At 40.6% G+C, this 27,737-nt stretch overlaps 1 protein-coding gene across 3 annotated transcripts in view; it reads left to right on the plus strand.

Moving 5' to 3' along the window:
- RAB3C (RAB3C, member RAS oncogene family) overlaps window positions 1-27,737 on the plus strand; it is a 398,656-nt gene that overhangs the window by 318,228 nt on the left and 52,691 nt on the right. For all 3 annotated transcript variants that reach the window (XM_067730725.1, XM_067730724.1, XM_067730722.1), the window contains exon 4: window positions 15,077-15,201. In XM_067730725.1, the coding sequence (XP_067586826.1) occupies window positions 15,077-15,201 (125 nt within the window). The remainder of the gene's footprint in view (window positions 1-15,076; window positions 15,202-27,737) is intronic.

Here is a 27,737-nt window from a genome sequence, read left to right on the forward strand (position 1 = left end):
TTTTAGCATTTGCCTCATATATTGAGCTGCTCCTATGCTGGGTGCATATGTATTTACAATTCTTAAGTTGTCTTCTTGGATTGATTTCTTGATCATTATGTATTGTCCTTTTTGTCTCTTGTAACAAACTTTATTTTAAAGTCATTTTGTCTGGTATGAGTATTGCTACTCCAGATTTGTTTTGGTTTGTATTTGCATGGAATGCCTTTTTCCATCCCCTCACTTTCAGTGTATATGTGTCCCTAGACCTGAAGTGGTTCTCTTGTAGACAGCATATATACACGTCTTGTTTTTGTATCCATTCAACCTGTCTATGTCTTTTGGTTGGAACATTTAATCCATTTACATTTAAGGTAGTTACTGATATGTATGTTCTTATTTCCATTTTGTTAATTGTTTTGAATTTGTTTTTATAGGTCTTTTTTCTTCCATTCCTCTTTTGTTCTCTTGTGATTTGCTATCTTTAGTGTTGTGTTTTGATTCCTTTTTCTTTTGCTATGTGTATCTATTGTAGATTTTTGCTTTGCAGTTACCATGAGGTTTTGATATAGGAGTCTATATATAAACAAGATTATGTTGCTGGTGTCTTAATTTCCAGTGCATTTCCAATATTCTGCATGTGTACTCTCCTCACAAATGCTGGGTTTGATATCCTATTTTTGTGTGGATGATTTCCTACCTTTACTGTATGTTTGCCTTTACTTGTGACCTTGCCCATTCATAATTTTCTTGATTCTAGTTGTGGCCTTCTGTTTTCTGCCTAGAGAAGTTCCTTTAGGGTTTGTGGTAAAGCTGGTGAATTCTCTTAGCTTTTGCTTATCTGTAAATCTTTTGGTTTCTCTGTTGAATCTGAATGAGAACTTTGCTGTGTAGAGCATTCTTGGTGTAGGTTTTTCCCTCTCATTACTTTAAGCATAGCGTGCCACTCTCTTCTGGCCTACAGAATTTCAATTTGTTGACAACCTTATGTGGATTCACTTGTATGTTATTTGTTGCTTTTAATATGTTTTCCTTGTCTTTAATTTTTGGAAATTTGATTAATATGTGTCTCGGCGTGTTCCTCCTTTGGTTTATCTTGTTTGGGACTCTCTGTGCTGCCTGGACTTGAGTGAGTGTTCCCTTTCTTATTTTAGAGAAATTTTCAGCTATAATCTCTTCAAATATTTTCTCAGGCCTTTCCCTTTCTCTGCTTCTTCTAGAACTCCTCTAATGTGAATGTTGGTGTGTTTAATTTTGTCCCAGAAGTCTCTGAGACTGGCCTCATTTCTTTTCATTTTTTTCTTTATTCTGTTCTGTGGCAGTGATTTCCACCACTTTGTCTTCCAGCTCACTTATTTGTTCTTCTGACTCAGTTATTCTGCTATTGATTCCTTCTAGTGTATTTTTCATTTCAGTGATTGTATTGTTCATCTCTGTTTCTTCTTCAAATCTTCTAGCTCTTTGATAAACATTCCTTGTATCTTCTTGGCCTGTGCCTCAATTTTTTTAACAAGATCTTGGATCATTTTTACTATCACTACTCTAAATTCTTTTCCTGGTAGATTGCCTATCTGTACTTCACTTAGTTGCTCTTCTGGGATTTTATCTTGTTCCTTTGTCTGGAACATATTTCTGTGCCATCTAATTTTGTCTAACTTTCTGTGTTTGTGGTCTCCTTTCTGCAGGCTACAGGTTTGTAGGCCTTGCTTCTGGTGTCTGCCCCCTGGTGCATTAGGTTGGTCCTGGGGCTTGTGCAGTCTTCCTCATGGGAGGCACTGGTGCCTGCCTACTGGTTGATAGAGCCTGGTCTTGTCCCTCTGGTGGGCACGGTCATGTCAAAAGTGTGGTTTTTTGTTTTTATTTTTAAATTCCATTTTTTTTTTTTACAGTAGGTCCTTGTTGGTTATCTGTTTTAAATATAGCAATGTGTACATGTAAATCCCAAACTCCCAATCTAACCCTCCACCCCACCTTTCCCCCTTCATACCATAAGTTCATTCTCTAAGTCTGTGAGTCTGTTTCTGTTTTGTATATAAGTTCATTTTTATCATTTTTTTAGATTCCACATATAAGTGATATCATACGGTATTTGTCTTTCTCTGTCTGACTTCACTTAGTATGATAATCTCCAGGTCCATCCATGTTGCTGAAATGGCATTATTTCATTCCTTTTAATGGCTGAGTAATGTTCCATTGTATATACGTACCACATCTCCTTTATCCATTCATCTGTTAATGGACAATTAGGTTGCTTCCATGTCTTGGCTATTGTAAACAGTGATGCAATGAACATTTTGCTGCCTGTATCCTTTCAAACCATGCCTTTTGCTGGATAAATTTCCAGGATTGGGATTGCTGTATCTCATGGTAGCTCTATTTTTAAATTTTTAAGGAAACTCCATACTGTTCTCCATAGCGGCTGTACCAATTTACATTCCCACCAACAGTGTAGGATGGTTCCCTTTTTTCCACACCCTCTCCAGCATTTATTGTTTGTGGATTTTTTGTTGATGGCCATTTGGACTGGTATGAGGTGATACTTCATTGTAGTTTTGATTTGCATTTCTCTAATAATTAGTGATGTTGAGCATCTTTTCATGTGCCTCTTGGCCATCTGTATGTCTTCTTTGGAGAAATGTCTATTTAGGTCTTCTGCCCATTTTTTTATTTGATTGTTTGTTTTTTGGATATTGAGCTGCAGGCATGGTTTGTAAATTTTGGAGACTAATCCCTTGTATGTCTATTGTTTGCAAATTTTTCTCCCATTGTGTGGGTGGTTTTTTTTGTTTTGTTTGTGGTTTCCTTTCTGTCAAGGGGTATGTTTTGAGGTGGCTGTGAGCTCAGTATGGCTTTAGGCAGCTGGTCTGTTGATGGGTGGGGCTGTGTTCCTATCCTGCTGGTTGTTTGGCCTGAGGAGTTCTAGCACTGGAGCCTGTAGGCTGTTGGGTACGGCCAGGTCTTGATGCCAAAATGGCCACCTCCAGGAGAGATTATGCTGATCAATATTCCCTGAGGCATCTGCCACCAGTGTCCTTGCCCCCCCAGTGAGTCAGAGCCACTCCCCCCCTCCCCAGGAGCCCCTCCAAGACTTGCAGGTTGGTACAGCCAGGCTCCTATGGATTTACTTCTTTCTGCTGGGTCCCAGTGTACATGAAAATTTGTGTGTGCCGTCCAAGACTGGAGTCTCTCTTTCCCCCGGTCCTGTGAAGCTCCTGCAGTCAAGCCCCACTGGCCTTCAAAGCCAAATGCTCTGGGGGTTCCTCCTCACAATGCCAGGCCCTCAGACTGGGGAGCCTGATATCGGGCTCAGGACTCTCTTGTGGGAGAACCTCTGTGATATAATTACTTTCCATTTTGTGCGTTGCTCACCTCACGCGCATGGGATTTGATTATGTCTTGAAAGTGCCCCTCCTACCATGTTCCTGTGGCTTCTTCTTTGTTTTTGAATGTCAAATCTTTTTTTTGGTAGGTTCCAGTCTTTTTTGTCAATGGTCGTTCAGCAGTTAGTTCTGATTTTGATGTTTTCGTGAGAGGAGGTGAGCTCAAGTCCTTCTCCTCCACCATCTTGTCTGGAATCAAGGACCTGCTTTTAGTTTGGATGCTTGCTGCCTCTTTCCTCAGCATGTGCTTTCTGTTAACCCCTTGATATGGAGTGTGCAGGTGCAGTGGCCCTTGTGCACTCCTGGGACGGCAGGGACGGTGCTTGGCACCTGCTCACAGTTCTCGTAGCTGCGGCTATGGTCAGTGTGCTCCCTGGACAGTGAGGGCAGTGCTTTGTGCCTGCTCATGAGTCTCCTGGGGGTTGCTGTGGCCCACATGCTCCCGGGACAATGGGGGCAGTGCTTGGCGCCTGCTCATGGGTCTTGCAGCAGTGGCCCCTGCTCGCCTCTGGAGCCCACAATGGCAGCAGCAACTTGCGCCTGCCCCTAGAGCTCCTGTAGGCGGTGACCTATTGCCTGGGAGCACTCAGAGGGAAAAAAGCTCTTCTGGTGGTCCCACCCCTCTCCTTCTGTGCCCCCAACAATGGCATCTTGCCTCTCTGGTGGGCCCAGGCCTCCTCTGAGTACACCCTCAGTTGCCACAGTCCAGCCTCTTCAGGCTGTCTCCATGCAGCCAACCCTGGTCCTCTCCCTGGGTCAAACCTCTAAAGCCTGAGCTTCAGCCCCCGCCCACACCGACAGATGAGCATCCCAGCCTGGGGAGTGCACGGCGGCAGTGCTGACCTTCTGTGCATGTTGCTCTCTGTTTTGCCCTCCACAAACTGGGTGCTGTGCTCTCCTCCTAGGCTCTGAAGCTCCCCCTCCATCCAGGCTGATCGCCCTACTGGTGAGGGGACTTCCCAGCGTACAGGAACCTTTCCTCCTTCACAACTCCCTCCCTGAGGTGCAGGCCCCACCCAGATTCCTTTCTTTTTCTTTTTGTCCTACCTAGTTTTGTGGAGGTTTTCTTGCCCTTTCGGAAGTCTGAGGTCTTCTGCCAGTGTTCAGTAGATTCTCTGTGTGAATCATACCACTTGTAGATGTATTTTTAATGTTTTTGTAGGAGGTGAGCTCTGTGTCCTTCTTCTCTGCCATCTTGAGCCCTTCCCCCCTGGAATGCTTAATTTCCTTTTAAAATAAGGTAAAATCACACTTCCATTCAAATATAAAATAAACATGTTAAAGATTTTATTTTCAACTTTTTTTTTTAATTAATTTAATTAATTTTTGGCTGTGTTGGGTCTTCATCTCTGTGCGAGGGCTTTCTCTAGTTGCGGCAAGCGGGGGCCACTCTTCATCGCGGTGCATGGGCCTCTCTTGTTGCGAAGCACAGGCTCCAGACGCACAGGCTCAGCAGTTGTGGCTCACTGGCCCAGTTGCTCCGCGGCGTGTGGGATCTTCCCAGACCAGGGCTCGAACCCAGGTCCCCTGCATTAGCAGGCAGACTGTCAACCACTGCGCCACCAGGGAAGCCCCTAAAGATTTTATTTAACTCAGCAGTTAATGATGGAACCAATATAAGTTGCCAAGGTTCAAGGGAGTAGTCAGTGAAAACACGTAGAGGCAATGGCGAATGCTGGAATGAATTTACCAATATTTGCAAAATAGGTGAATATCCATGGGCGATGATCAATGACATTCCCCCAGACACAATTCATTTACACTTCTATTTCCTATTGGCAAGAACTCATCTATATTATTATCCATTTTCTCCCATTTACAGAGTTGTAAAATAGCTCAAAGTCTATGAAAAGCAAGAGATGATCTGGAAAGATATGCTTGTCAGAACTCCTAGACATCTCTTTTGCCCACTTCAAAGCCTTCCACAATTAATCCTGACAGTGGGATCTTGGAAGAGTTGGCTAGTGTTAGAGGAAAGGAAGATATAACTATATTATTTATTTTCCTGCCTGGAATGGAGGCTTCACAGTCCTAGACTTCAAACAGGTTTAGCGGACATTTCTCCTTTTCCTGTCGTTATCTCCTCTTAATCTCCACTTCTCATTTCCCTTTGGCTTCCACTTGCTCAGTCCCAAAGACTTGAGGTTTCATTCCCCTCTTGGAAACCCTGCCTACCCCACAGGAGGAGACATTCCCTCCTCCTCCTCCTTGGTCCTTTCTTAATGTCTTGCATGCCTCAGTGCTCAGGCTTTTTTCGAATGTGTGTGGAGCTTCTCCTCTGCTCAGCCCCCCGGGCTGTGAAGGGGAAGGACAATTTCCTGGTATCTGAGTGAGGGCAGAGCAGATGCTAGATTCTAAGTTCAGCTTGCCCTTCAGCTAAGTAGCAAAAAGCCTTATCAAAGACCATTCATTCCCCCAGGATAATACAGTCTGATTTGAGAAAAGGATATTTCTGTTAACCTGGATTTGGCCTTGCCAGTTGTGGAAGAATAACCCAGGCATTCTAGAACCTAGGAACATCTGTCCCTTTCCTGGGTCAGACTCCCTTCTGCTCACTGAAGGGGGGGCTCTGTCTCTGTTTTCCAGTGGGTGATGTTTCCTCCATCCAGTTGTTTTTCTTTCTGGCATAGAAGAGAGATGTCCAGTTGTTCCTACCACACATATGGATTAAAAAAATAGAATTTGACATTTTGTACAAACAAAATGAGATTAGAAGTTATAACAGAGGCATGATAGAAATGGGTCTAAAGTTGGTTTTAGACTGACAATGCAGAATCTGATGTGGTCCCAGGTGGTTCCAGGACCACACTGCTGAAGATGACTGCTTCTTGAGTTCTTGAATAAATGCTATTTGCTCTCAGCAACGGGCTTCCTGCGAAGAGGATCGGATCCTTCAGACCCATCCAGTTCTGCTCATTTCTACATGCAGCCTCATGACTCTCATATATATGGAGATTTAGAGTATGTTGGTCTCCTCAGGAGACATATTACTTTTTATTTTTAAAAACCAGTCAACTGTTTGGCACATGAATTTCTTCCCAACTTCCATGCTCAGTAGAATGTAGTCACTACTCTTCCCTGTGGAAGTAGACGAGGAAGCATGGAAAGTCCTGGGATACAGACTCACGTCAGCCACTAGGTAACTGCATCCTCTCCATTAACATGTCGCTCCACATGTTGAGTTTCAGCTTTATCATCTACAAAATGAAGGAGTCAGACTAGGAACCTCCAAAGCAACTATTCCACGGTAACGAGGTGCTAAGTTACTCCCTGAGGATCCTCACCCTGACTGTTGGTGCTGGAGCGGAAAGGAATGTGATTCCTGTTGGCTGGAATGAATAGCTCATCACACAGATGGCCCTGCAGGTTGTAGAGAGGCCAACACTTGCTTTTCTCTACCAAGGATGTGGTCAGGATGTCAAAGACCTTGGAAGAACTCTGCCAGCAACGCGTCCTGAAAGGGATGTCGTGGGGCACTGGCATCACATACAGTGGTGATTCTCCTCCTGTGCTGTTTTAATTTTATGCTGATATTCTGAACTTACTGAATGCCTTAGGCATTTTTGCCACATTCGGTCTACGGTTCTCTCATTCATTTGGTCACTAATTCACAGTTACTGGCTGAGACCCTTCTTTGTGCCAGATGTTTTCCTGAGTGCACAGTGGTGAACAAAACAGTTGGGGTCCCTGCCCCCCTGTAGTCTAGGAGAGATACAAGTGAGAAGGTCCAGGTGAGTGAGGTACAGGGTGTATGGGGGCCTATATGATGAGCACCTAGTCCAGAGGAGGGATTGAGCGGAGACCAGATGGAAGAGGGTGAGGTAGCCTGACACAGAGGCCATGTGTTTTAGACAATGGCACATGTGATAGCAACAGGTGAATTTCTTGCAAAACTAATGAAGCTTACATTCTGTGGTGTACCAGGAAACAGACTCTTTGAAAAAAGGCAAAAACAAAAGAAAAAAATCTGATTTGTAGCATTTGCTAATTTCCATGGTATAAAAACACCCATCGTGGTCAACGTTAAGGTACAGTTTCACAACCAACCCACAGAAGTCCTTAATATTTAATAATCAGTGCTTTCAAGCCAGTACTGCCATCTCCAGAACCTTACTAGGAAGCTTTGGGTCCCTTTCCTGGACAAGCCCATTCCAAGTGTATTAGTTGGGGTTTCTCCTGAAGCAGGCTCGTAGAGGGGAATTTGTATACAAGTGGTTTTTTTCAGAAAGTGTAAGAAATAGCCACAGAGGGTGGGAAAGTTAGCTGGGGAAGGGAAGACCACCAATAAATGGTGTTTCTACCATTATGGGTAACTAGAGTTTCATCCTTCTTGAAATTCTGGGAATCATTGCAGCAGCAGCCGGAGGAGCAAGGGAGTGGCAGTAGTTACACGCTAACTCCTGTCAGTCATTGGCTGAGGTCTATTCCTGGGGTGTGCTCTTTCCCTGTTACATTTGACTTTCCCTGATGGGTGGAGAGGCCTTCCATTGCTTCAGAGAAGACTTTAAAGCCAAAAGCTGCAGATACTGGCAGTTGGAAGGCAGCCAGCACACGAGGAAGTGGCAAGGCCTGGGGAATATGTGCAGAGCACCAACAGCATCTGCTACAAACTGCCCTGTACCTCATTCTGTATTTCTTTTTTTTCTCTTCCATTATGGTTTATCACAGGATATTGAACATAGTTCCCTGTGATATACAGTAGGACCTTGTTTATCCATTCTATGTATACTAGTTTGCATCTGCTAACCCCAAACTCCCAATCCTTCCCTCCCGCTTGGCAACCACAAGTCTGTTCTCTATGTCTGTGAGTCTGTTTCTGTTTCATAAATAAGTTCTTTTGTGTCATATTTTAGATTCCACATATAAGTGATATCATATGGTATTTGTCTTTCTCTGACTTACTTTGCTTAGTATGATAATCTCTAGGTCCATCCATGTAGCTGCAAATGGCATTATTTCATTCTTTTTTATGGCTGAGTAGTATTCCATTGTATGTATGTGCCACATCTTCTTTATCCATTCATCTGTCGATGGACAGTTAGGTGTTTCCATGTCTTGGCTATTGTAAACAGTGCTGCTGTGAACATAGGGGTGCCTGTATCTTTTTGAATTATAGTTTTGTCCAGATATATGCCCAAGAGCAGGATTGCTGGATCATATGGCAACTCTATTTTTAGTTTTTTGAGGAACCTCCATACTGTTCTCCATAGTGGCTGCACCAATTTACATTCCCACCAACAGTGTAGGAAGGTTCCCTTTTCTCCACACCCTCTCCAGCATTTGTTATTTGTAGACGTTTTAATGATGGCCATTCTGACTGTCTGTATTTCTAATTTGCATTTTTTCCTTAAATTGGGCCCTCACATTTGTATTAGTTTTAGGCCTTGCAAAACCTAGACCCACCCATAGTGATAGCTCCTTTGGGTACAAGAGATGAAATGAGAAAGCAATGCTGGGCTCTTCTAGGTTTGGCTGTGATTTGCTGATCTCTGTAGAACTCAGCTGGGCTCCTCCTGCTTTCTCATTCCTCTGGGACAGGCTGGCAGAGCAGCCCCCTTTCTGGGATGGGCTCTTCCATGATGAAGAGCAAGAATACCAGAGGGCTGATGAAACTCACAGTGCCTCTGATGCCTATTGCTCACCAGTGGCTCACACCAAATCTCCTAATATTCCATTGGCCAAAGCAATTCACTTGGCCCAGTCCAAAACCAGGAGGGCAAGGAAATATAATCCACCTACAGGGAAGGAGGTGATGACTCAGTGAGGTCAGTAATACAATCTACTCTAGGATTTTCACCAAGATGTTAGTGGTGGTTATCTGGGGTTAGTGAGATTTCTGATAATTTTTATTTTTTGCTTTAGCTTTTTCTCTTATTAGAATTTTTAATGAGAATATAGCAATTTTACCAAAAACTATAAACCTGTTTCTTAAGTAATTAAAGATATTAAAAGTTGGAGAACAGGGCTTCCCTGGTGGCGCAGTGGTTGAGAGTCCGCCTGCCGATGCAGGGGACATGGGTTCGTGCCCCGGTCCGGGAAGATCCCACATGCCGCGGAGCAGCTGGGCCCGTGAGCCATAGCCACTGATCCTGCACATCTGGAGCCTGTGCTCCGCGACGGGAGAGGCCACAAGAGTGAGAGGCCTGCATACTGCAAAAAAAAAAGAGGCTGGAGAACATTTATTTGAGGATACATTTTTAACATTTCCTTTTATAACTCCTTTATTAAATGAGTCAATGTACCTATGAAAAGCCTATCTCCTCAACTTCTGAGACTACCTGTTAGCTTTTACAGTGTATAAAAATCATTAGGTTTTATTACGTTCCTATTTTTGTTTCCTTATTACTACTCATTCATTTTAAAATTTATTTTGTTTATATCTTAAATTTGTATGTATCTCTGTCAACCACCTGCAAACACTTTGAGCATTAGATGGGAAGTAAAGAAACCGATTATTTTAAAAACTGAAACAGGTGTGGGCGAGAGAGCCATCCCAGTCATACATACAAATGAGCTGCAGAGATTATTTTTTTAAATGCTTATGATGACGTCCCTAAAGGTTCTGATTTAATTGTTCTAGGTTGAAGTTATTTTTCAAAGCTCTCCAAGGGTTGAGAAAAATTGAATAAATAAATGATTAAGTTAGTAGAAAAGTAACAGAAGGGCCAATGCTATGCGATGAGCAGTAGGAGATTGGGAAATTCCATGATGACTTGAAGTCTGCTGAGATGCTGAAGGCTGAGGCTCCCGAATATTGAGGAGAGTAAGGGAAATGGTTGCTGAGGAGAAATTTGAGCTTCCAGAATGAAGAACAGGACTGCTGTTAAGATCTGTCTGAGATTCACTGCAGGGGGAAGAGCTGGTCATATTCTCCCTGACACCTCATCTTCCCATGTATAGCCCAGATCAGACCCTAAGAGATAACTGCTCTTTGGGTTCCTGAGGTACATTTTGTGGACTGTTTTTCAGAACATTATCACTCATAAGAGTCTCTTCTCAATGAAAACAGGTTGAACTCGTAGGAGATTATTTATATACCCAGAACAAGAGAGGAGAAATAGAGATATTATAGGAATTTGATTTGTCTGTTTACAGCTCTCCTAAATTATTTTATTTTGAGCAGAGTTCGGTCATTTATGTATAAAATATGAAAATCTCTTCATCTCCCTCTGCCTCATAGTATAAAACAAAAAACAAAAATCAAAATCCTCTCTCCCTACATATGTATTTATAGAGGAAACATATAAAAATATAGAAATATATATAGAGAGGGGGGTTATTGTTTTATTTTTGTTTTTAACTAAAAGACAAATAACTTTTTTTTTTTTTTTTTTTTAGTAACCAGGACCTCGTTACTGGTAAGGTCTGAGTTAATTGCCATTCGTAGAGTAACCATGGTGACCAGCGTGTTGCTTCTGAGTCCATTAATCTTGTTGAGGTTAACAGTAAATCCCAAAGGATCTTTTGCAGTGATTCAGAAATAAATCATCTTCTCTCATGTATGTTATTTGGTGACAGCACTTTCTTTAAATATGTCTCCGTAACAGACAAAGAAATAAGACAATTCCTAATGAGGTGATAAAAATCCATTCCTGAATAAGAAATTTTACAAAATATAGCAAATGACTGAAAAAGTAGATACATAGAAATGACACATGAAAGGAGGATTCACTCAATAAACATGTACCGTACTCCTAATAGACATACCAAAAAAGGCCATTTACTCCTTCTTAGTAATGTATCTGTACAGGACCTCAGCCTTAAGGTATAAACCGGAGACAAAATTTGAGATTCTTCAATGAAAAAAACTCAAATTATTTTTTAGGTTATAGAAAGGATGAGTTGACCTGGACTGAGGAAGAGAAACAGCTGGCTGCCCAAGCTGGGACTAATAATGTTTTATATTTGTGAAAAGGTGTTTGCGACGTAAAGTAGAGCATGACCCTACTTAAAACCACATTTGTCCTACAACATCCCCAGAGATTAAGTACAAAATGTGGTGGCCTCATTTTACAGATGAAGATGCTGAGGCTGCAGAGTGCAGAATGACTTTCCCATACTCAGTATTAGCACTCTCTTTTAAATGAGCTGAATAAAATTGTTAGGATTCTGAGTTGGAAGGGTTGGGGATTGGATTTTCATCCCAACATTCTTCTGCCCTTAATTCGTATTACACACAACTCTGGGTCTTTCTCAACCCATGAGGTTTATATTTTCTCATCTTCAAGTATTCCTGAGCTAAAGGAATAATCCAAGCTCTCATTTCAAGCTAGGTCTTCATACATAAAAGAAATACCAAGAAAACAGTCGTGTTTTACAGAAGCTAAGATGCACAATTACTCATATTTTAACATCTCTGAAATTGGGATGTGTCTTACAATAAATGACATTGTAATTGCTGATGCTGTATGAGAAATGGATTCCACTGCCTGTACATGCACCAGCATGGTCATAGCTGTGTATACTGTCCTTACCTCAACTGAGTGGTGGAACTGTTACAACGTAGGTAGAAAGTTATTGTGTATGCGGGAGGTGGGTATCAGTTTGATGTTAGGGATGTGAATACTCATTTGGAGTAATGACCATCATTTCATATTTCCCTGCAAAGCAACATGCTGGTGCTCTACAGGTCTTAAGGGAAGATACCCACAAGCAGAAGGGTATGTTGACTTATTGAGGTAGTCATAGGATGATCATCTTTCATGAACAAAGCAACTGAAGACAGAAAGAATTACTAAATCCCTCAGAATACATGAAAAAAACTTCAAAGTAACAAGAAGCTGATGTAACTGACAAGTATGTCTAGCAGGACAATTGTTAACCATTGTATCATAGTTTCATAGGCTGCTGCTTTTTGTTCTTGGCCATCCGTAAAGTAATTTTTAATCTTATAATACACAGCATCTTAGATTCTATGATATGTAGTAATTCATAAATCAGTCAGCATGGTTCTGTTCCCCCTGTAGCTGGTGATTGGGCTTTGCCTAAAGCTACTCTGTTGATGGCGGACTTCATCAGAAAGTCCAGAGTCCAAAAACAAATCTTATTTGATTAACCAACTCTGGCAAATTAATGTTTTGTTCACTTCAACACAAATGTCTCAGACCACAGTTGATATTTGATTAAAAAGAGAAATTGTCTCCAAGGGCTCTTGAAGATTTTAAGGTAACGGATCTTTATAATTCCCTAATTACAGAAAGTGTTCATTTTTAATTATTGGCAATTTAGGACATTGCAGAGGTTACAGTAAAATATTTCTGATATAGGTACAATTGGAAAGGGGGATGGTTCTGATGTAATCATGGCATCCCCAAATTATACAGACACACAGTATAAATGGAATGTTGTGTATGCATAGATGTACAATCTATCTCTGTGGCCTCCAAAGACCCCATGAGTTATTATGCTAGAACTGAGAGACTCAGACATGTTTAATGGCAGAAGCAAGCATTCCATTAACTTGATTAAAGAGTACAAATCAGCTAGCTGAGTTGTTTCTTCTTTACCTTCACAAAGGTGCACCCCGGCCCGGTGTAAGTTTATACAATCGGGTGCAGCAGGAAGAGTTTAACTAGGTCAGAAGAGTGCTAAATTTTTTCAGGCAAGCATTTGTCCTTGGTAAATTCAGTAAGCCATGCTATTACATACCAGCCCCAGCCTCCTCCTTATGCAAGTATGACACTCCTGTGACTCCCGTCTCCCCAGCTTCATTCTGCAAATTTGTGTTCTAGCTGTGTGCCAGGATAAGAACTTTCTCCATTAACATAGGGGCTCTCAACCTAGGGCCTTTCCAGGCATAGGCCAAGCCTTGGCTAACAAGACCTAAAGGAGCAAAGGGATAATTTTTTAAATTACCTAAGGAAATCTGATTAGATTTGAATTCCTTTGAAAGAACCTTTGGAATTTATTTATACAACTATCTTAGCACTTGAGATTTAAGATGTGTCCAGGTATAGAATATTTTTTACATCTTAATTCACTCTGGATTCATCATTTTTCATATACCCCACTCATAAGATGAGGTAAGTGAAAAGTGTAGATTTTGAATGTCTGCCTTTAGTTTCCCAGTTTATAGACACATGCTGAATGTGACTATTGCTAGAGGAATGTATTATTCTCTTAGGTGTCATAATTAGAAAGGTAACATCCCCAGATTTTTCTGATAAAATATGCTGCACCTTGAGATGCTCACATGGAACCAAAGGTATCTTTCACCAGGTATTTTAATCTCATTTGAAAACTTGTACTTGGTTCAGGGAAGTACTCTGAAATAAGACCCTATCTGCCCTTTAGCTCTCTTCTTTCTTCTCGGAAAGGAGAAATAGTGATGACATCTCATTAAAAGCTCTCCTGCTGCAGTTTAAACCTATTTGCTTTCATTCTGTCTTCAAGCTGAGAACAGCTCATCACTATTTTCTTTGTAAAAATCCTGAAGTATTTGACAATTGCTAGTAAGAACATGCCAAGCTTCTCTTTTTGACATTATACAAATCCCTTTATTAAACTTTCATCATTTGTTTAGCATCTCTCTCTCTCTCTCTCTCTCTCTCTCTCTCTCTCTCTCTCTCTCTCTCTCTCTCTCTCTTCTCTCAACCACCCACTGGGTGATATGTCTTTCCCACCTATCTAGAATTGTTATCAAATAAGAACGTGGCCAATAAAAAGGGAGGATTAAAGAACATGGCTTCCTTTCAGCTTCCTCTCTGAAATGATAAAAAATACACTGGAACTTCACTTATCAAACTTGTAATGAGTACTACAGATATGTGTTTAAAAGCACAGGCTTGAAAGCTTTACTGCCTGCGTTTTGATTTCCAGATCTACCACTTTGCTAGCTGAGTTGTCTTAGGCGAACTTTTTAACCTTTCTGTGCCTCATTTTCCTCAACTATAAAATGAGGATCATAATATTATCTCCCTTGAGTTACTCTAAGGATTAAGTTAAGGTAACATATATAAAGAGTTTAAAACAGTACCTGCAAATATTAACTATTATAGTTATCAACTAAGTTTCAAAATCAAAATTTGGTTATGTGCATTATGATCCGTACCAGAAGCTTATTCTGAATCCTAGATATCCTGTTTATAGTAACCTAAAACACCAGCTCATTGTATTATAATTTTGATATTAATCAACCTGGCATTTTTCTCTTAAAAATGTAAGGCATGAGTAGATGAGTTCTTATAACGCCTTTTAAAAATATTATCATTACCCCCAGATTTCCTAACCCAATTGTCTTAGCTCTTTAAGTTGTGACTGTAACAAGGTAAAAATTCTTTTCTGTGATGGGCTATAAATAGTGACCAACCATCTCAGGTTTCTTGGAAGTGAGGGGTTTCTTGGGGCATAGGACTTTTACTGCTAAAACTGGGAACATCTTGGGCAAACTGGGATGGTTGGCCACTCACTCCAGGTATAAAAGTACTGTATAAGGTGAAGTAGAAGGGGGAAAGGAAGAAGCAGTAGTAATATTAATCTCACCAAACACAGAAGAATTCTAAATACAACACCACCATTCCCCTGATTTTTGACTCATGCAATCCCTGATGAGTGTCTGAAGGGTAAAATTGCACTGAACTAATTAATTCTAAATGTCAGGTATTTGGGCTTCATTTTTTGCTGTTATCGTCATCTGTGGGATGTATTTCTTCTCCTTCATTTTATGCTGTTGCATTTTCCTCTGATCATTTTTTTGCCTTTTTTTTTTTTCCTGGTAGGTCAACTCAAATCAAAACATACTCATGGGATAATGCCCAGGTTATCCTGGTTGGGAACAAATGTGACATGGAAGATGAGCGAGTCATCTCAACTGAGAGGGGCCAACATTTAGGAGAACAGCTTGGTAAGAAACAAATGATCAAATCAATGAGAAAGAGCATGGTAATTACTTGTAACACAGTGCAGAGTCCCAGCTACTTGCTAGGATGGATTTAATGAAAAGATTGTCAACCCGACAGTAGAAACCAACACATCACCTGTAAGTAGTAAGTGGACTTCCTCCCACTTTCTGTGGTATCCTTAGAATCCAAGCACAATTACAGAAGCAAAATAGACAGCCAGCATCTGGATTTAGTACAAGATGTTCAAATTCCATTGCATAAGAAAGACAGGATGTGCCTTGCTTGCTATTTCTTTGGGGTTTTTTCTCTATATACAATATTTTATACTGAGTGAGCACTTTATTATGCTATATGATTGTTGTTTTCAAGTTTCCATTGGAGGAGGGTGGGTAATAGGCACAGAATAGGTCATGTTATAGATTCTGGTTCTAGAGACACCACTGGCAACGTGTGTTACAGTTACAAACCTCTTTGAAACTCAGTTTCCTCATCTCTTAAAAATGAGTATTATGACCCATGCCTACTTTACCAAGTCCTTGTAGATAAGATCAACTGAGATAAGAGATAGATATGAAAGAGTTTTAGAAATGGCAAAGCCATTTCAAACGCAAAACATTGTATATAGGAGAAAAAATGCTTGAGTGAGTAAGGTAGAGTTTTGGTGCAAAGGAGGGAATCATGATTGATTGATTTTTTAAATAATTTTTATTGGAGTATAGTCGACTTACAATGTTGTGTTAGTTTCAGGTGTACAGCAAAGTGAATAAGTTATACATGTACATATATCCACTCTTTTTTAGATTATTTTCCCATATAGCTCATTATAGAGTATTGAGTAGAGTTCCCTGTGCTATACAGTAGGTCCTTATTAGTTATCTATTTTATATATAGTAGTGTGTATATGTCAATCCCAATCCCCCAATTTATCCCTCCCCCCTTTCCCCTCTAGTAACCATAAGTTTGTTTTCTACATCTGTTTCGGTATTGTAAATAAGACACTATTTCTGTTTTGTAAATAAGTTCATTTGTACCATTTTTTAAGATTCCACATATAAGCGATATCATATGATATTTGTCTTTCTCTGACTTACTTCACTCAGTATGACAATCTCTACGTCCATCCATGTTGCTGCAAATGGCATTATTTTGTTCTTTTTTATGGCTGAGTAATATTCCATTGTATATATGTACCACATCTTCTTTATCCACTCCTCTGTCAATGGACATTTAGGTTGCTTCCATGTCTTGGCTACTGTAAATAGTGCTGAAATGAACATTAGGATACCTTTTCAAATTATGTTTTTCTACAGATATATGACCAGGAATGGGATTGTTGGATCATGTAGTAGTTCTATATTTAGTTTTTTAAGGAACTTCCACACTGTTCTCCATAGTGGTTGTACCGATTTACATTCCCACCAAGAGTGTAGAAGGGTTCCCTTTTCTCTACACCCTCTCCAGCACTTATTGTTTGTAGATTTTTTGATGATGGCCATTCTGACTGTTTTAAGGTGATTGTAGTTTTGTACAACTACTCATTGTAATTTTGATTTGCATTTCTCCAATAATTAATGATGTTGAGCATCTTTTCATGTGCTTTTTGGCTATCTGTGTGTCTTCTTTGGAAAAATGTCTATTTAGATCTTCCATTTTTTGGTTGGGTTGTTTGCTTTTTTGATATTGAGCTGCATGAGCTGTTTGCATATTTTGGAGATTAATTCCTTGTTGCTTCATTTGCAAATATTTTCTCCCATTCTGTTGTCTTTTCATTTTGTTTATGGTGTCCTTTGCTGTGCAAAAGCTTTTAAGTTTCATTACGTCCAATTTGTTTATTTTTGTTTTTATTGTCATTACTCTAGGAGGTGAATTCAAAAAGATATTTCTGCAATTTATGTCAAAGAGAGTTCTGTGTTTTCCTCTAGGAGTTTTATAGTATCCAGCCTTACATTTAGGTCTGTGATCCAATTTGAGTTTATTTTTGTGTATGGTGTTAGAGAGTGTTCTAATTTTATTCTTTTACATGTAGCTGTCCAGTTTTCCCAGCACCACTCATTGAAGAGACTGTCTTTTCTCCATTGCATAGTCACGGTTGCTGGGTTTGATATCATATTTGTGTGTGGATGATTTTTTACCACTACTTTATGTTTGCCTTTACCAGTGAGCTTTCCCACTTGTGATTTTCTTGTTTCTAGTTGTGGCCTTCCCCCCACACACACACACCTAGAGAAGTTCCTTTAGCATTTGTTGTAAGGCTGGTTTGGTGGTGCTGAATTCTCTTAGCTTTTGCTTATCTGTAAAGCTTTCAATTTCTCTCTCAAATCTGAATGAGAGCCTTACTGGTTAGAGTAATCTTGGTTGTAGGTTTTGCCCTTTCAACACTTTAAATATATCGTACCTCTCTGTTCTGGCCTGCAGAGTTTCTGCTGAAAAATCAGCTGTTAACCTTACGAGGATTCCTTGTGTGTTATTTGTTGCTTTTCCCTTGTTGCTTTTAATATTTTTTTCTTTGTCTTTAATTTTTGTCAATTTGATTACCATGTGTCTCGATGTGTTCCTCCTTGGGTTTATCCTGTATGTGACTCTCTGCACTTCCTGGACTTGGATGAGTGTCTCCCTTTCCCATGTTAGGGAACTTTTTAGTTATAATCTCTTCAAATTTTTTCTCAGGCCCTTTTCCTTTCTCTTCATCTTCTGGGACCTCTATATTGCAAATATTCGTGCATTTGCTGTTGTCACAGAGGTCTCTGTGACTGTCCTCATTTTTTTTTTCCTTCTTTATTCTCTTCTATGGCAGTGATTTCAAACACTCTGTCTTCCAGCTCACTGTGTTCTTCTGCCTGTTATTCTCCTATTGATTCCTTCTAGTGTGTTTTTTTATTTCAGTTATTGTGTTGTTCATCTCTGTTCTTCAAATCTTCTCGTTTTTAAACATTTCTTATATCTTCTTGGTCTGTTCCTCCATTTTTTTCTGAGATTTTGAATCATATTTACTATTATTACTCTGAATTATTTTTCAGGTAGATTGCCTATCTCCTCTTCCTTTAGTTGTTCTCATGGGTTTTTATCTTGTTGCTTTGTCTGAAACATATTTCTCTGTTGTCTCATTTTGTCTAACTTTCTGTGTTTGTGATCTCCTTTCCACAGGCTGCAGGATCATAGTTCCTCTTGTTTCTGGTGTCTGACCCCTGGTGGGTGAGGTTGGTGCTGGAGCTTTTGTAGGCGTCCCAGTGGGAGGGACTGGTGCCTGCCCTCTGGTGGGTAGAGCTGGGTCTTGTCCCTCTGGTGGACAGGGCTGTGTCAGGGGGTGTGATTTGAGGTGGCTGTGAGCTCAGTGCAACTTTAGGCAGCCTGTCTTCTGATGGGTGGCACTGTGTTCCTATCTTCTTTGTTGTTTGGCCTGAGGCTTTCCAGCACTGGAGCCTGTAGGTTGTTGGGTCGGGCTGGGTATGGTGCCAAAGTTGGGACCTCCTGGAGAGTTCATGCCAATCAGTATTCCATGGGACCTCCACTACCAGTCTCCTTGCCCCACACAGCAATCTACAGCTGACCCTTATCTCCCCAGGAGAGCCTCCAAGACCCCTAGGTAGGTCTAACACAGGTTCCTATGGATGTACTGCTTTTTGCTGGTCCCAGTGCACACGAGACTTTGTGTGCACCCTCCAAGAGTAGAGTCTCTTTCTCCCAGCCCTGTGGAGTTCCTTCACTCAAGCTCTGCTGGTTTTCAAGGCTAAATGTTCTGGGGGTTCTTCTTCCCAATGCCAGATCCTCAGACTGTGTCTTGGAGGGCTATTTTTATGTGGGAACGTTTCTGTGTGGCCTGCATGGGTTTAAATTTTTTTGGTGCTAGGGCTGTTTTTAGTATAGGTGTCTGCCACCTCTTTCCTCAGTATATGCTGTCCATTATCCCCTTGATAGGAGGTGTGACTGATGTTGTAGTGACAAGAGCCTGCATTGGATATTGAACCTCCCCTTTGTTCTGTGGTTGTCACTGCCCTGTTGGGTGGGGTCTGCTCCCTAGTTCTTGGAGTAGAGGCCCCCAGATCTGTTTCTTGGCTGTGATTCTGATCTGTGGTGTGAGTTAGGTGGGACTGGAGCCCTTCCACTGGGAGAGAAGCCACTGAGTATCCCTCCTCTAGAGTGTTCACCTGTGGGTGTGCTCTGTTGTGTCACCTTTCACCTGTTGTGCAAGCTCTCATATTACACTGTTGTTGGCACTGCTCTCAGCCCCACCTTAACTGTGTGGGTGTGCCGGCAGTTGGCCTGGTGTCTCTCAGGTGCTGTTTTCACCAGGCCACTAGTGTAGGTCCACTGAAGTCAGGTTCCAGGATTGCAGTAATCATGGATCTGCATCCACTGTGGGTGCTATGGGGTCAGCTCGGACTCTGGCCTGGCCCAACACCCATGTGTACGTGTCCACAAAGTCCACAGCTACTAAAGCTAGACCCGTCTCAACTGTAGGAGCACTCGTTGTCTGTTCAGATGTTCTGCAGGTGCTGAGTTTACAAAGCCGGTTGCAGGGGTGTAAATCCTCAGTTTGCAAAGCAGTAAGGGGAGATTTCATCTCTTCCTCCTTAGTTGCACGGTCCCTGGGGCTCAGCTGTGGTTTCAGCCCCACCTATGCATGTGGGCCACCCACAGGCATCTGCTCCTGAGGCTGCCCCAGAGCACATGAGCCTGCCCTGGTGGGAAGGGGGCACAGAGGAGGCGGCGGCTGGGGGACACCCATGGCAGGGACTGGTGCATGGGGAGAGAGGCTGCAATGGCCATGATTGATTTATTAATTCAAGGCATTTTTTACCGGGTACCAGTTGTGTATCCTGCACTGTGTCAGACATCACGGGGGATACCAAAAAAGTGTGATCCACAGTCCCTCGGCTCAAGTTGCTTCCAATCAAGTGGGGAGACCAGAGATACACACAAGAAAGCAGAAATAACAGGACAACAACAAAAACAGCATTATGAGGATATGATAAGCTCGGAGACAGGCGCCAAGAGGAAAGCAACAGAGGGAGGGAGGCAGACACAGGTGTTAGAAGGAGGTGTGAGAGTGAAGTGAGATGGGAGGCAGATAAGGAGCAATGCAGAGGAAACAGGGAAAATGTATGGAAATGAGCAGAACAGCTAGGAAGAGGTGAGTGATGAGAGGAGCTAACCATCATATGGGTTAAATGGCAAGACAAGTTTTGAATGTTCCTGAAAGGAGAGTAGAATATGAAAACCATGAGGAGGAGAAGAAGCATCATGAATAAAGGGCACAGTGGAGTAAGGACATTGAGAGGAACATTGGGAGGACAGAGAGTGGAAAAGTTGGAACCCAGCGTGATGTTATGGAAGTAGAGTGGATTTGGGGGACAATTCCAGCCCTAAGCAAATGAGCTGGAATTTCTTTCTTTTCCTTCCTCCTTCCCTCCCTTCCTTCCTCCCTTCTCCCTCCCTCCCTCCTGTCCTTCCCTCCTTCCTCCCTCCTTCCCACCTCACTCCCTCCTGTCCCTTTTTCCTCCCTCCCTTCCTTCTGAGAGTCTGGCTTTCTAACCTTTTTGCCCAGGACCTACAGTAAGAAATGCATTCAATCTAGCAACCCAGTGCATACATACGTAGAAAGAGAATGAAACCAAAGTTTTACAAAACACATTTACTCTTATTAGATGAGATTTGTTCTGATGCTATTCTCTTTTCTATTATTTTTCATTTTCTTTTAATAATTGTTTCAACTCACTAAATAAATCTTAGGATCCACTAATGTGCTTCAACCCGCTATAATTTGAAAAACACTGTTCTGAAGGGGGTACTTTGTGATTAATCTGCAGGGAGTGTGCAGCACAGATTAGAGAAGCAGACATCCTCTCAGTGGGGCACCCTGTCACTTGGTCATCTCATAAATGAACTATGCACAGTCCAGTCTGAGAGCTTGACCATTTCCTTATGAGATTAGTGAGCTCATTAGACCAAAGGTTATCACCCAATGACTGCAAGAACCCTCCCACCAAACTTTCTTACATTCGCCCATGACAAAATCATACAGCTGATGTCTGTTCTTTCTGTGGCTGCCCTTGAGCTTTTATCATCTCGTTCATAGGGCCTCTCCCCATTCCATCAAGTTAACAATCTTTTTCCCCCCAAAGTCTGAAAAACTTGGCTATCTTTTCTTTGTCCTCTTAGCACCTCAGGAAGTTAGGAATGGAGAACAGTAGATTCCCCAAGAGAAGAGAGAAAAGAAATCTGGGAGAGAGTTGGCAGGGTGGCTGCCTGAGACAATCTCTTCCCTCCCTGTATTTTCTTGACTAGTCAGGCATATGCTATGTGGAGGGAAGAAACTGCTACACAGACGTAAGTGACTTCTATATATAAACCTGAAAATTGTTTGGTTCAAAGAACAATAGATGGGAGCCAATATTTTAGTGACATTGAGCCAGGTAGCTGGTTACATTTTTTACCACTGTAATAAATTACCTGGGTGTTGAGAAGGTCATGTTGTGGAAGGGGACATGTAGAATGGTGTGAATGCATCAAGAGGGCAGCCTTCCTTGGAACTCCACTGACTGACACAAACCCTTTTCATGCGGTACACAGATGAAGGAAAGTTCCTGAAATTGTGAGGCAGAAATGGTTTATGTACCCATACACATTCCTCCAATGATTTCTGATTGATTTTTTGCTCTGTATTCAATAAACCCCAGCAGTTGTCATAGCAACCAACACTTGGGCATTCTTAGAGAGTCGTTTACCTTCTTCAATGTGCTTTGTTCTTTTCATGACTACACACCCTTCTATAAATGATCATGAGAGATCATTTATACGGGGAAAAAAACCTCACAATCAGTTTAAAGATTTTAAAGGTCTTAGCTTTATTTTCTTTTAATTACTGGTAAAATTCCATTGTCCAGAACAGCATCACACACACACAAAGGTTGGGCACTGTTTTATAAATGTCATTACCACATCTTAGCAGATGGTTCAAAAACACTGCTGTATTGATCTAGTTACAATTAATTCTCCATTGTGGATGGTTACATCCATAACATTTGCTTATCCTAATGAAGGTACTTGATGGAACTGAGCTGTAGCTGAGGTCTTTAAAATACTTGTATGTCAGCTGCCCTTGCCAATCCAAACATTTACAATACATCAGGTGCTTGGGAATACAGTCATAATGCTGCCTTTCAGGAGCAACCATTGTGGCGCCTGTGATGCACTATGCAGACAATCAGCATTTTTCTGGTCTTCCCTTTCCTGGTTGTTTTGTTTCATTTGGCCTCCTGGGCATGCCCTCCTTCTTGCATTCTGCCATCTTGGCTTCTATACCATGGTGCTCTCTCTCCAGCCATACCTTGGCTGTTTCCTTGGGAGACTCCTCCTCTTTCTCCCTCTCGCACTTTGCCTTTCCATCCTTGGCCCACCACTCTTCTCTCTCTGCACTCTCCCTTAGATATTCCCAACCACTTCTGAGGCATGGACTCTGCCTATAAACCAATGACAGCCAAGTCATGTCTTAGCCCTGACCCTTTCACCTGACCCTCTACCCACCTGCCAGCTGCATGTATTCAATACTTCCGATTTTGGGTGGTCCTCTAAATCATGTGCAGCTGAATCCTCTGGGGTTCTTTTTCAAGTGCATATTTGTCAACCCTAACTCAGGCATGCTGCTTCAAAGTTTCTGAAGGCCAGGAATCTACATGTTTAACAAACGACATTCTGACTTTCCTACAACCCTAAAATTTTAGAACACTGGCTTAAATAGCTGCAAGTGTTTGGAGAAGGTAGGGAACTGCCCCTGAGCTGAACATTATCCTCTAGCTAGTATCATTCTTCCCATGTGTGTTTTTGGTATTTACTATAGGCACGTGTACCTATAACAATATATAGATATGTTTTCAATTTTTATTTTTATCCAAATGCCAAATTTATAATATGGCAATAATTTATATATATGTACAGTCTCATAATTTGTTTTAAATGTAAAAATATTAAATTAGAAAAAATAGAAATAATTAAAGATAGAAGTTTTCCTAAAATAAAAGTAATATAACTGGGAATAAGAACAAAGAAATGTATGGAGGAGAATGGATTTGTATTGCCCTGAAATTATAGAAGAAAGAATACTTGAACCATTTTTACAAGCACTGAATGGGCAGAAAGTGCAGAAACTCTGAGGTTTCCTAAAAATGCAGTCAGAGAAACAAAAATTGCAGATAAACTAAATTTGCTTCTGGAGAGAAGTGATGTTTTTAATAACTAATTTGTAAGGCTCTAATTTTGTTTTTAATTTGCATTCATATTTCTTCCTAAAGCAAGTAACAGATACATATATCCTATTACTCTCCATTCAAATAATTGTCATGATATCATGTGCCTGTATTACTAAATTCCAACCCTGTCGTCTCCATCCTTCCTCCTTGTCTAGCACAGGGAACCCATGAGGATTTCTGACAACTATAAAATATTCTTATACTTTGCCATCTTTCCAACCTGTAAAATTTGTTTCCCCTTCTTTTCACATTTAATGACTTGTTTTGTTTTGTCTATTCATCTTCAAATGTTTATTAAACACCTGTAATGATATTAAGGAGTCATAAAATAGGTATCTTCCTCCTCGTGGAGCTTAATGTGTGGTCTGCATGTCAAAAGTACAATAAAATATCGTGAATGCATAAATTGTTCCCAGCCCTTCAAAACAAGTATAACTTGAAGGATGAAGGTGGGACATACAGATCTGCAAATATATAGTTCCTTCTGTATTAAGAATATGAAGAGTGACAAAAAAGTCACATTCTATGTCTATAAACTCTGAAACATTGATTCAGTAAAAGCTGGCTTAATTAAACAGTTCCTTCAAGGGAATAATCTCTTGAAGTAGAAAAAGGTAAATTAAAGACAAATCAGAAAGGATACTCCTTCACATAACAAAGTATATACTAAAAGAACTGATTGTTTCTGGAGGAGGGAGGTGGTGCAGACAGGATATATTCAATATAGTTGCTTCCCCAAAAGTCTAGATAAATCAAGTAAGGCAGATACACCATGGCTAATAGAGTTTGGACTCTATGGGACATTTCTATCCCACCAAGAATAAGTTTGAGCACATTGACCATGCGGCTTCATATGCCCTGATATCACTCTTGGGGACATGTTAACTAGGGTGAAAGGAACATCATTGTTACCAAGCCAGGAAAGTCTACCTCCTGAGATTTTAGTGCCCATGCTGCTGATTTCTGCTGAGACTGGATGACTTCAGGGATGCCTAATTTAGGAACTCTGATTCTAGGATTCTTCAATTGGTTTCTAATTTGAGTCTTTTAGTGTAAACACCCTTGTCTTTCATTGCCAACTCAGGTGAGAATGAACAAAGCAGTAACTTCACTGAACTTTGGATCCATGCAGCCTGATCCTACACAGCCAGATTCTCTTTATACATTTTCCATTGAAGAGAATTATAATTACCAGCGTCACACCCTCCTGACTGCTAAGCTCCGCTTGAGTCACTGTATACTTGGAACGACCTTGAGATACAGATTAGGTCTTAACTGTGTTTAGTTTTCTGTTTTACAATCCAGGAGAGAATTAGGGTCTATATTACAGATAAGCCTATTTAAACTCTGTTCATGGACCCCAGAGTCTTCCAGTGATCCACAGTGATCCAGTGAAAGATGACAGAAAATGACTAGAACACTGTTCAGGATAAATTTTCTCAAATGCAATATTGCCCAAGTACATAATATTTATTTTCAAACAGTGCCCAGCTTTATGGAATTTCCTCCAACCAGTAAATTGGAAAACTCCTTTACTACTCATTCTGTGCCTTATAAGAAACCTCTGAAAATTCTTGATGCCTCACTCTCTGGGCCTTAAAAATTACACTGAGGGCTTCCCTGGTGGAGCGGTGGTTGAGAGTCTGCCTGCCGATGCAGGGGACACAGGTTTGTGCCCCGGTCCGGGAAGATCCATCATGCGGCGGAGCGGCTGGGCCCGTGAGCCATGGCCGCTGAGCCCGCGCGTCCGGAGCCTGTGCTCTGCAATGGGAGAGGCCACAACAGTGAGAGGCCCGCATACCGAAAAAAAAAAAAATTACGCTGAGACAGTTACCACTAACCGGTTAACAGCAACTTCTTAGTACCTTTAGAGCATTATTTTAGGGAATCTGTCAGGAGGACTACTTACGGTAGTTCCCTTCTAAATAATGAAAAATTAAGGTATTGTAAAGTGTGCTGTCTTTCTTCTTTGTTGCGCTGAGAGAGCAACATAAGACTGCTCTGAGACTAGGAATAACAGATAAATTAACTCAAGTCACAGGTAGGCCTCAGAACATTGAGGGGATCTCACTTCTTTCTCAGAAAATTCAATTCAGGCAAGACCAGGGCAAGGAGAGGAGAAAAGTAAATAGAAGGAAGATTGAATCTAGAGAAGGGGTTCTCAAAAATACCAGTGTACAAGCTATACATCAGGCCAGTTAAATTGGGATCTCTCTGGTGGGACTCAGTCAACAGTATTTTATTTTATTTTATTGAGGTATAATTGATATATTAGTTCAGGTGTGTAACATAATGATTCAATATTTGTATGTAATGCAAAATGCAAAATGATCACCACAGTAAGTCTATATCCATCACTATACATAATTACAAAAACTTTTTTCTTGTGATGAGAACGTAAGATTTATTCTCTTAACAACTTTCAAATATGCAATACAGTATTTTCAACTATGGTACTGTGCTGTACGTTACATCCCTGTGATTTATTTATTTTATAACTGGACATTAGTACCTTTTGAACCTTTCATCCATTTTGCCTGCCCAACCCCCGGCCCCCACCTCTGTTCACCACCAGTCTGTTCTCTGTATCTGAGGTGGGTTTTATTTTGGAGGGTTTTTTTGGGGGGAGGTGGTTTGCTTTTTTTTCTGAGATTCTGCATATAAGTGAGATCATACAGTATTTGTCTTTCTCCTTCTGACATATTTCCCTCAAGGTTCATCCATGTTGTCATAAATGGCAAGATTTCTTTCGTTTTTATAGCTGAATAATATTCTATTGTGTACGTGTGTGTGCATATGTGTGTTTATCCATTCATCCGATGATGGACACTTAGGTTGTTTCCATATCTTGGCTATTGTAAATAATAATGTAGTGAACGTAAGGGTGCCTATATCTTTTTGAGTTAATGTTTTTGTTTTTATTGTATAAATGCCTAAAAGTGGAATTTCTGGATAATATGATATTTCTATTTTTAATTATTTGAGGAATATCCATATATGGCTATACCAATTTATATTCCCATCAACAGTGCACAAGGGTTCCTGTTTCTTCATACCCTTACCAACACTTGTTAATTTTTGTATTTTTGGTAATAGCCATTCTAACAGGTGTGAGGTGATATCTCTTTGTGGTTGTGACTTACATTTCACTGATGATTAGTGATGTTAAACATCCTTTCACATACCTGTTGGCCATCTGTACGTCTTTGGAAAAAATGTCTATTCAGATCCTCTGCCCAATTTTTAATCATATTTTTTGTTTATTTATTGCCTTTGAGTTGCACAAGCTCTTTATATATTTTGGATATTAACCCCTTCTCCGGATAAATAGTTTGCAAGTTTTTTCTCCCATTCTGTATGTTGTCTTTTCATTTTCTTAATAACTTTTTTTTTCTTTTTTGCTGTGCAAAAGCTTTTAAGTTTGATGTAGTCTCATTCGTTGATTTTTGCTTTTGTTGTTTGTGCTTTGGGTATCATATCCAAAGAGTCATTGCCAAGACCAGTGTTGAGGAGTTTCTTCCCTATGTTTTCTTCTAGGAGTTTTATAGTATCAGGTATTGTGTTTAGGTCTTTGATTTATTTTGAGTTGACTTTTATGAGTGGTGTGAGATAAAGGTCCATTTTCATTATTCTGCATGTGTTCATCCATTTTTCCCAACACCATTTGTTGAAGAGACTATCTTTCTTTATTTGGTGCTCTGGGCTCCCTTGTCAAATATTAGTTGATTTTATGAGCAGGGGTTTAATTCTGTGCTCTCTAACTTTATTCCATTGGTCTATGCGTCTATACTGTTTTTTATTACTGTAGCTTAGTAGTATAGTTTGAAGTATGATAGCTCCAGCTTTGTTCTTTTTCCTCAGGATTGCTTTGGCTGTTTGGAGTCTCTTGTGGTTCCATACAAATTTTAGGATTGTTTTTTCTATTTCTGTGAAGAATGCCTATGGTATTTTGTTGGGAATTACATTAAATCTGTAGATAGATTTGGATGTTATGGAGATATTAATAATATTCTTCCAATCCATGACAGTATGATGTCTTTCCACTTGTTTGTGTCTTCAGTTTCTTTCAGCAAAGCCTTGTAGTTTTCTTATAGTCTTATACAGATCTTTCACTTCCTGGGCTAAATTTATTCCTAAGTATTTTATTGTTTTTAATGCTATTGTGAATGGTATCTTGTTCAGATATTTCAACCTTAGTGTAAAGAAATGAAACTGGTTTCTGTATGTTAATTTTGTATCCTATAACTTTACTGAAATTGTTGATTAGTTCCAAAGTTTTTTGGTTGAGACTT

The sequence above is a fragment of the Pseudorca crassidens genome, chromosome 3, assembly GCF_039906515.1.
Source record: "Pseudorca crassidens isolate mPseCra1 chromosome 3, mPseCra1.hap1, whole genome shotgun sequence".
NCBI lineage: Eukaryota > Metazoa > Chordata > Mammalia > Artiodactyla > Delphinidae > Pseudorca > Pseudorca crassidens.